The following is a 10,312-nucleotide window of genomic DNA, read 5'->3' as shown; positions in this document are numbered from 1 at the left end:
GGAGGCCAGACCACTATGGCAGGTCCTTGACATTGATGGCTGTACTTATGAACCTTGAAACTGTGAAATTGAAACTTAGCCTAGTAATACATATTGTCTAAGAGTTACCTCCTGAAAACATCTTTGTTTCTGAGATGTGGTCTCTCTCTAAGCCAAAGTTATCATATAAGTTCACTACCTCCTCCCTGGTCATGCAACATGGCTCCCTATGATGAGGTTCCCTGGCACAGAGGAATTATTACCAAGCACCAACTAGCAATTCATTTTGGAAAAGACCTTGACCAAAAGAGGGAGATATTAAATACAAATGAGTTTTTATAGCTAAGAGATGTCAAAGTGAGTTGGGAAGTCATTCCAGAGGTTATGCTTATATACATCTCAGGAGGATCTCACTACCTGCCACAGAAAGCAGTGCCTGAAGCAGGGGTTTTCCTGAGGGCTCTAGAGACATCTAGATGCTATAGGTAGGACAGACAACCCCAGGAAATTGGCACCCTTTCGGTGAGTCTTATTTAATAACCTATTTCCACAATGTGTCAGTTAGATTCATTTATAATTTCCCTACATATGGTTCTTCTGCCCCTTTTATTTGAACCTATAATTAGCACTATCTCCATTAAATATATGTCCCACAGATGTAAATCTTTCAGCTGTTCATATGCCACTGAGTCCTAAAATCTCAGCAGAGTTTGTTGCTGCATCCCTTCCCCCAGCCTTTGTTATCTCCTTCCTCCAGCCGTTGCTGTCCTTCCCGCCAGTCCCGCCCACGTTGCCAATATATAATCTGCCTTCTTCCCTGGCTACTGCCTACCTCATAGCCGCCTGCACAACTCCGCCTATCCACTACCGCCCCGTAGTTAACCCGCCCCAGCTCCTGCCCCTCCCTCTACCCAACCCTATATAACCAAGTGTATTTCCGCAATAAAGCAGACTTGTTCCTGCGCTCAGGCTGTCTCCGTGGTTTTTAACCGCGCGTCCCCCACGCCTGGAGAACCTAGGCCTACGCGCCGGCCTAGGGGCTTCCCGCTGAGCCGTGGAAGGCTGCCCGGACCTCGTGGGCTGCTAATCACTGCCAGCGAGCCCACACCTGGGGGCTCGTCCGGGATCCTTTCCTTCCACCGCCTTACGGCCCCTGTTGTCTGCTGTTGCTGTTGTCTACTGGCGACCATTTCAGCTCTCCAGGTAGGGACCCCGTCGCCGTCTTTTCTTCTCCCACTATGGGCACCTCCCTCTCTTCACACCATACCCCTCAGGTTCGGCTTTTAGCCGCCCTGCTTGATACCAATGGGGTTCGCATTTCCCTGAAACAGCTCCAAAAATATTAGGACTTACTACTCCCCTTCAATCCGTGGCTCGCCACCTGCCAGCTCTGGAGCCCGGACACGTACTCACGGCTAATAGATCGAGTTACCTCTGCCATAGAGCATGAAAGGCGGTCTTTTCCGCCCGGCCTGCTGCCTACTCTTGTGGCCGTTCGTGCCTGCCTCCTTGGTGCACCATCCGAAGTCATCCTGGACAAATCGATCAAACAATCCAATGATTATGAGCCCGATGATCTTAGAGACACGAATTCTCTGTCTGACCAGCTCGCCACAGCTCTCGAGCGCGAGCCTCCCCGCTCGCGCTCCCCGCCGCCTACAGAAACCGTTTCTGTGGCTCCTCAGAATAGCGGACCTCCTCCTCCTTCCTCCACCCCTGCCCAAGATGGCGTGCTTCCTGCTTCTTCCTCACCCGGATTAGAGCCCGCCGGCGGGAACAAAGGCTCTTCCTCTCGCCTTTACCCGCCCCTTCCTGTCTCATCATCCCCCGGGCCGGTCCCCGGAAATGATGTAGCTTCGCCGCCATCTTGGCCGGCCCCCGGAAATGATGTAGCTTCGCCGCCATCTTGGCCGGCCCCCGGAAATGATGTAGCTTCGCCGCCATCTTGGCCGGCCCCCGGAAATGATGTAGCTTCGCCGCCATCTTGGCCGGCCCCCAGAAGTGACGTAACTTCGCCGCCATCTTGGCCGGCTCCCGGAAATGACGTGGCTTCACCGCCATCTTGTCCGACGCTCAAAAGGGTCCCGCCACCAGCTTGTTGCCGCCTTGACGCTGCTAAGCTGCCACTCCCTCACTTGTTTCCCGCTACCGCTCATCCCTCGCCACCACCATATAACGGCGACTCCGGAAGAGCGCACCCTTCTGCCCCTCAGCTTTACCCGCTCAACCCGCTGCCTACGCCACAGCGCCCTCAGACCTGGCTTCCCTTTACGGCCGAAGAGATCAAGACACTGCGAAAGGCCGTGAAAGAAGATGGTATAGGTAGCCCATATGTCCAACAATTGTTAGAAGAACTGGGAGTTCAAATTGCGCTCCCCTATGACTGGATTTCCTTAGCCCGCGCCATCCTTCCGCCTGGTCAGTTTCTTGAATGGCGTGCCTATTATCAGCATGCTGTTGAGCAGCAAGTAGCAGAGAACGCCCGCATCGGTGTCAGAGATCCACCGGACGCCTACACCGGAATCAACGGCTTTGCTAATCCTCAGTCTTATGTCAATATAGATCCAGGGTTTTGGCAACGAGCAAAGAACCTTGTCCAGCGGTCATTTTCGTTAGTCTCCTCCAAGCAATCTACCAAATTTGCGCAAATGCTTCAAGACCCACAAGAGACCTTTCCTGCATTTGTCGCACGCGTTCTAGAAGCCTGTCAGCGGAAAATCACCAATGAAGACGCCCAATTTATGTTAGCAAAAGAGCTTATTCTCGACGGATGCCTCGCACCCTTCCGGACTGTCATCCTCCCTCTTCGCGACAAGCAGATACACGAGTGGGTCTTAGCCTGCTGAGATATTGACCCTCAAACTAAAGCACTTACTACTGCCTTCGCCTCCGCCATGGCTGTGTCCTCTGCCTCTGCTTCTGCCTGCTTTCGATGCGGTCAACCTGGTCATTTCATCCGTGAGTGCCCTCAACAAGCGGCTCCCCGCCTTGCCGAGGCACTGCGCCGACCGAGAGGCCCCCCCACACCATGCCCGCGCTGTGGAAAAGGGTACCATTGGGCTCGCGATTGCCGTTCCTCGCAACAGCCTTTAAACTTCCAACGGGGCAGGCCTCAGCCCCTCTCCCAAGAGGCCTTCAAGAGAGCTCCAAAGCCCTAATGTGGACAATGCCTATCACACGTCACCAGAAACCTTCCCTCGAGCTCAAAATCAACGGGCAGTGGCTTGAAGGGCTCTTAGACTCTGGTGCTGAAATCTCTTGTATTCCCTTTGAAATCGCTGCCTTCAACCACTGGCCCCTCGAAACCGGCCCTCAAGTCATTGGCGCCACGGGAGCTGCTACCTCCTGGAAGACATCACAGCCTTTGCATTGGAACGATCGAGAAGGTCACGAAGGCCAAATTCGTCCACTCGTCCTTTCTTCAGTTCAAACCATCCTGTGGGGACGAGATGTCCTCAGCCAGCTAAAAGCTCGAATCACCACAGAAGCCTTCTCAGCCGCGCTGCCCCCCTCTTCTAGGGGCCACTGCTCCTGTCTCAAGACCTGACCCTATCCCTCTGGAATGGGACACAGAGGAGCCCATCTGGGTCGAGCAGTGGCCCTTGCCCGTGCACAAGTTACAGGCTCTCTCTGCCCTCGTCGAGGAACAAATACAAGCGGGGCACATTGAGCCGTCCACCAGTCCCTACAACTCACCAATCTTTGTCATTAACAAAAAAAACACTAGCAAGTTCCGCCTTCTCCACGACCTTCGAGAAATCAACAAGCACATCAAGCCGATGGGGTCACCCCAGCCAGGCTGCCCCCATCCTACTGCAGTCCCCCAGCATTTTCATGCGGCGACCATCGACATCAAGGACTGTTTTTTCTCCATTCCTCTTCACCCGCGGGACTGCCCACGATTTGCATTTACAGTCCCACGCACTAACAACCAGGGCGCAGCACCCCGATTCCAGTGGAGAGTGCTACCACAAGGTATGCGGAATAGCCCCACCATGTGCCAGCTTTATGTCAACTGTGCCCTCGAGCCGCTGCGCTCTCATTTCCAGCCTGAAGAAACATACATCATCCATTATATGGACGATCTTCTCTTAGCAGCGAGTTCTAGCACCCTTCTCAATGACCTGCTTTCTGCAGTGATGACCAACCTCTCGAGTCTCGGGCTTACCGTACAGTCAGACAAAATAAACCTCAAACCTCCTTTTCAATTCTTGGGCTTTCATTTCCATCACTTCATACAACCGTCAAGCCCTCAGCTGCACATCTCTCCCACTATGACACTGACTGAACTTCAGCAACTTTGTGGGCAAATCAATTGGCTTCGATCAGCTCTTCCCATCACGACAGCACAAATGCAGCCTCTCTTCGAGCTTCTGCAAACCAAAGATAGCCCACCTGCTGCAGTCCGGCAAAAGATCACCATCACCCGCGCTGTGCAAGAAGCCGTCCAACAAGTCAGTGATGCGCTTCAGCAATGCCGCCTCGAGCGATTCTCTCCAGATCTTCCAATCTTTGCCCTGGTTCTACCGACGCCGGTCACCCCGACAGGTCTCCTGTGGCAAGATGGTCCTCTTCTTTTTCTGCACACGTCAAAGAGCAAACTCCCAAAAATCTGCCCTTTCCTAAGGGCCTGGATTGCGTTGGCCACTGACTTAGTCTTCCTTTCCATACAAACGTATGGTATCCCACTGCACACTATTATTTGGCCTCTTGATGCCAAAGAAGTTTCTTCCCTTATTATGAACAATACCCAGATGCAGAGCTTAGTAGAGCTCTTTCGCGGCTCCTTTGATAATCACTACCCTCATCACCGTTTGCTGCAAGGGGTGTCTCAGTTAGCATTCTCTAACCCGTTCTGCCCGTTGCCTGCGCGGAACCCCATTCCATCAGCCATCACTGCCTTCACAGACGCCTCAAAAACAGCGTTTGCAGCCGTTATCTACACTCCTGGAAAACCTGAGCCCCAGCACTTAGTATTCGCCAATGACTTTTCTGTTCAAGTAGGCGAGCTCCTAGCGGTCGCAGCGGTCCTCAATCTCCACCCAAGCCAGCCTCTCAATATCTTTACAGACAGCCTATACACACTACAAGTTTGTCGCAGCCTGCCACTTGCCACCTTTTTGCCAGGCGATTCAAACATTGACCGAGCGCTTGCCTTCATGCAGCGCTTACTTGAAACGAGACAGCAGCCCTGGTTCATCACACATTTGCGAAGTCATTCCAACCTTCCGGGGCCCCTTGCCCACGGCAACAACCTTGCCGATGCGGCGGTGTCAAGCTTTAGAGTATTTCCTTTAGCCTGCAAAGATTATGTTGTGGATGAAAATCTGCTTGGAGACCCCATCAACCACGCTAAGTTGCTGCACTCGCGGTTTCATTACTCAGCGCGGACAATTCGCAAGCTCTATCCAGAATTACCCGCTGAAACCTGCAAGCACCTAGTGCGCTCGTGCCGCGTGTGCGCCCCTCTCCTCCCTCTGGGGCCCCTGCAACCCCGAGGTGTCAACCCTCGCGGCCTCCGACCTAACTCGCGGTGGCAACTAGATGTCACTCATGTCAGCGCCTTCGGCCGCTTCAAGTATCTTCACGTAGCCATTGACACCTTTTCCCATCTGTGCTACGCGGTGCCCCTCGCAGGGGAGAGTGCCAAACATTGCATCAAGGCTCTTCGCCAAGCCATTCTGTTCATGGGAGTCCCGTGGGACCTCAAAACAGATAACGGGCCAGCATACCGCAGTGCTTCCTTTGCCAACTTTGTGCAAATGTATCACATCACACATCTCTTCGGCATTCCGTATAACCCACAAGGACAAGGAATTGTCGAACGCACTCATCAACAGCTCAAGCTACTCATTCAAAAAGAGAAAGCCTCTTCCCCCCACAAAGCTCCAGCAGATGTTGTAACAGCTTGTCTCATCCATCACAATCTCCTAACTTTTGATAGTCAAGGACTCTCTCCCACGCATAAGCATTGGGGACCTATGTGGCCACCTTCCCAAACTCCTGTGGTCTACTGGAAAGACCCAGCTTCCAATCGCTGGCAAGAAGAACCTGCCCCTCTGCTAGCACAAGGAAGAGGGTTCGCCTGTATTTTCCCAGAAACAGAACGACAGCCTCTTTGGGTCCCAGGAAGGTACATCCGGCCTGCAACACAGCAGCTTGACCTAGATGATATCCCGCGCCCACTAGCGCCAGACCCCGAAGACATCCCACGTCCTTTGATACCAGAACACAATGCTAATGGCAATGATTGAGACATCGGCCAAGCCCCCTCCTAAAAATGTTTCTATTCCAATAAGTGCTCTCTCTAAGTTTCTTTCTGCTGATTGCCCCTCCTCTATGGGGGCTCTTTTTTCCTTTTTGTCATTCCAGATCTTTCTAAAGACCCAACTCTGCACAAGAGAAGCCTCTGCTACCTCCGCAACCCGCCGTTGACAAGTGCCTGACCTTCACCAAAACGTGCCTTATAACCTATCAATAAAGGGAACTCACCGTGCAAATGCTCCTCAAGCTCCCCTCCCACCCACTCTTACTTTGCTTTTTTCTTGCAATTTTCATTTTTCGAACAATCTTTTCAGCTGTCTGTCTCGCAGCCACAGACCCAACAGACTGGAACCTTTGTCAACGTCTTCTCCTCGCTATTGCCTGGTTGCTTCTAATTGCTATCCTCATCTCTCTTGTAGTCCTTCTCCCATGACCACTATGCGCCCCCAAGTACATTCATCTGAGCCTACTACCCCAACACCGTCGCCCATGGGGACCACACCAGCTCTCTCTCGCCGCGAACGACGTCGACAACGCTTCTTTGCCCGCCGCCTAAGCCGACTTTCTCTTGAAGATGATGACCCCATCGAACGCCAAATTCTTCAACTCCTCAGACAAGCCCGCTCTATCCAGACCCCCGCCTCCTGCCCCTCCACCCTCCCCCGTCTCATTCATCTCCTTATCCTCATGCTGTCTCTAGCCTCCTCTGCTACCGCCAACCTGAATCACCAGCCCTTCAATTGGACCCTCAGCCTCTGGCAGTTTGAAAAACTTCTCGCCTTCAACGTGACTGCTGGAGCCCCCTCCTTCACGCTGCACGTTTGCCGGCTAGCTGGATACGATCACACAGATACTAAAATCTCAAGCTCTGTTATAAATACATTTAACATGGGATACATCAGTAATAAGTTGCCACCCCGACCCAAGTGCTCAGGCACCCCTAGCAGTGGCCTTACTGGCCCCTACGGGAAAACTCTTTCCGGTTACTATATATGCCCCCCTTCAGTGAGAGGCTGTCATGATCCGACACATTACTACTGCCCATCCTGGGGCTGTGAAACCATAGCCTATGGCCTGTCTACAACCCCAAAAGACAAAGACCCATATCTCACCCTCAAGTATGTAAATCGATGGGACCGCGTCACACTTTCTGTCAAAGACCCTAATTCAGATCAGTGGTTCACAGGCCGCACTTGGGGGATCCGTCTGTATATGACCGAGTATGACCCTGGTGCCTTTTTTATTATAATGAAAAGACCTGTCTCCGCCCCACTCTCTGCTATTGGTCCCAACCACATCCTTAACCCTCCTCCCCCACCCACTGTTCACCTTCTTCCGTCCTCATCTACTCCCCTCAAAATCTCTTCCACCTCGACCGCCTTCGTTCCTTCTACTAGGCCCACTTCCCCCCCTGCTTCAGATTTACAACCACATCCTCTCACCTCCTCTAGTCCCTACTTCAAACTCCTAAACGCCTCCTATTTCTCTCTCAACGCCTCCCACCCCAACCTCACTCGCTCTTGCTGGTTGTGTCTTTCCCCCAGCCTCCCCCTCTATGATCCACTTGCTATTCCTTCACCACTCTTTACTTCCTCCACCGACGATTCCCCCTCTTCCTGCAATTGGAATCAATCTACTCATGTCCCACTCACTTTTACGCACATTTCTTCCAAAGGTTTATGCATTCACCCCCGTTCTTCTCGCACTCCCAGCCTTACAGCCTGTGCCAACTATACCTCCCCAAATATCTCTACCAAATACTTAATTCCTCTAAACACTACCCTATGGCTTTGCTCTTCCACCGGACTTACTCCATGCTTATCTGTTGCTACACTTAACAAGACCAAAGAAACATGTGCTCTTATCCTCCTCACACCTCGAGTCATTTATCACACTCCTCTACATTTCTTTGAAGCCTTTGATCACACGCAAGAAGCTATTTACCTCCACAAACGCGAACCTATTACTGCTGTACTCACTGTCACTTCCCTCCTAGCTGCAGCTGGAGCTGCCACTGGTGTTGCAGCTCTAGCCACACAAGCATCTGCCCTCCAAAACCTCAGACAAGCAGTAGACTCTGATATCATCTACCTCCGTGATGCAGTCAAATACCTTAAAGACTCTCTTAATTCTCTCTCTGAAGTTGTCCTGCAAAACCGCCGAGGCCTTGACCTCCTCCTCCTTAAAGAAGGTGGCCTATGTGCTGCTCTAGGAGAAGAATGCTGAGTTTATGCTAACTATACCGGCTTAGTAGACTCTAGCTTAAAAGAACTTGAAAAAGGTCTCAACCAACGCCGACTTGAACGAGCCCAAACTGCTGGTTCCTGGGGCTTCCTGCAGCCCCTCCTCCCCTATCTCCTCCCGTTACTAACCCCAGTTCTGCTCATTGTCCTGGGCCTCACCGTCGGTCCCTGGGCCATTCGACGAATCATCCGCCTTGCCAAAGATCATGCTGACAGTGTATTCTCCTCATTTGTCCAAATTCATTACCAACGTCTCGTTGCTTCTGATTCCATTCCTCAATCTCGACCATGTCCTCGCCCCCCTTCCCACCGTACTTCCTGCCTGTAAGCTGCTTACTGTAGAACTCCCTGACCGTAGCCGCCGGCACGGGTTTGTTTCCCTCGGCGTAAAGGGCTTGGGTGCACCCCCCGCCCCCCTTTATTGCTATACGTCAGAGAAATTTTGCAGATAAGTTAGCCACAGTGCTATCCACCCCAAAAAAGCAACATCAGGTTAGATATTTCATTTAGCACTAGCACGTACCGACTCTAAGGGCTATACATGCATCCTGATCAAATGCTATGTCATTTGCCCTTAGCCAGTCAATTCTGCCCCCTCACCCCTCGTCCTCCCCAGAGATACTCTGTTTTCATCTACTCTCCCTTAAAAAACAGAAGGAGCAATTGTTGCTGCATCCCTTCCCCCAGCCTTTGTTATCTCCTTCCTCCAGCCGTTGCTGTCCTTCCCGCCAGTCCCGCCCACATTGCCAATATATAATCTGCCTTCTTCCCTGGCTACTGCCTACCTCATAGCCGCCTGCACAACTCCGCCTATCCACTACCGCCCCGTAGTTAACCCGCCCCAGCTCCTGCCCCTCCCTCTACCCAACCCTATATAACCAAGTGTATTTCCGCAATAAAGCAGACTTGTTCCTGCGCTCAGGCTGTCTCCGTGGTTTTTACCGTGCGTCCCCCACGCCTGGAGAACCTAGGCCTACGCGCTGGCCTAGGGGCTTCCCGCCGAGCCGTGGAAGGCTGCCCGGACCTCGTGGGCCGCTAATCACTGCCAGCGAGCCCACAGAGTTGACTGGACTTGCCCAGGACAACTAAGAATTGATCATGATGAACAATGCCCATCCCAAAAAAAACGAGCATATCTACAACTGCAAGTAAGACAGTTCCATCTACCTGCCTCATGGGGTCTAAGCCCCCTGTCAACTGGAAGCAGACTGGGCATCACCATGTCCAGATTCTCAATAGTGAGGAATGAACAAACCTAAGAGGGATTGCAACTATGGATTTGAAGTAGACTCGTTATTATTCTAGTAATGGAAGAACCTATAAAATTGACATAAAGACAGTGGTCACCAGAGGTTCTGAGGGGAGAGAGAGGGAAGAATAGATATAACATGGGACTTTTTTTGGGATATTGGAATTGTTCTGCATGATTTTGCAATAACAGATACAAGCCGTTAGACATTTTGTCAAAACTTGTAAAATTGTGTGATGCAAAGTGTAAACTGTAGACTGTGGCTAGTTGCAAGGCTTCAATATGTGTTTATCAATTGTAACAAATGTACCACAATAATGAAAGATGTTGTTAATGGGGAAAATAGTGTGAGGGGAAAGGAGGGGGTATATGGGAATCCCCTATGTTTTTGGTATAACATTTATGTATTCTGAAGCTTCTTTAAAATAAAGACAAAATAAATTTTTATACCAGTTAAAAAAGACTTTACATGCTAACCTATAATACTTTCCCCAGTGAAAATATATTTAAAATATGAAAGCAAAACAAATACTTAAAAAAAAGTAAATTTTAAACAAGTTCCTGCTGGCAGAGCTGA

At 51.3% G+C, this 10,312-nt stretch overlaps 1 protein-coding gene across 1 annotated transcript; it reads left to right on the top strand.

The window, feature by feature from the left end:
- Nucleotides 1-1,097: 1,097 nt before the first annotated feature.
- Nucleotides 1,098-9,991, top strand: LOC139436509 (uncharacterized). The gene is made up of 3 exons (XM_071208122.1): nt 1,098-1,182; nt 6,663-7,463; nt 9,928-9,991. The coding sequence occupies exons 2-3, from the start codon at nt 6,673-6,675 to the stop codon at nt 9,989-9,991; spliced, it is 855 nt and encodes a 284-aa protein (XP_071064223.1). The 5' UTR covers nt 1,098-1,182; nt 6,663-6,672.
- Nucleotides 9,992-10,312: the final 321 nt, after the last annotated feature.

This window comes from Dasypus novemcinctus, chromosome 15, assembly GCF_030445035.2.
Source record: "Dasypus novemcinctus isolate mDasNov1 chromosome 15, mDasNov1.1.hap2, whole genome shotgun sequence".
Taxonomy (NCBI): domain Eukaryota; kingdom Metazoa; phylum Chordata; class Mammalia; order Cingulata; family Dasypodidae; genus Dasypus; species Dasypus novemcinctus.
The sequence above is the reverse complement of the archived record's forward strand: the minus strand, read 5'-3'. Positions and strand labels throughout refer to the sequence as shown.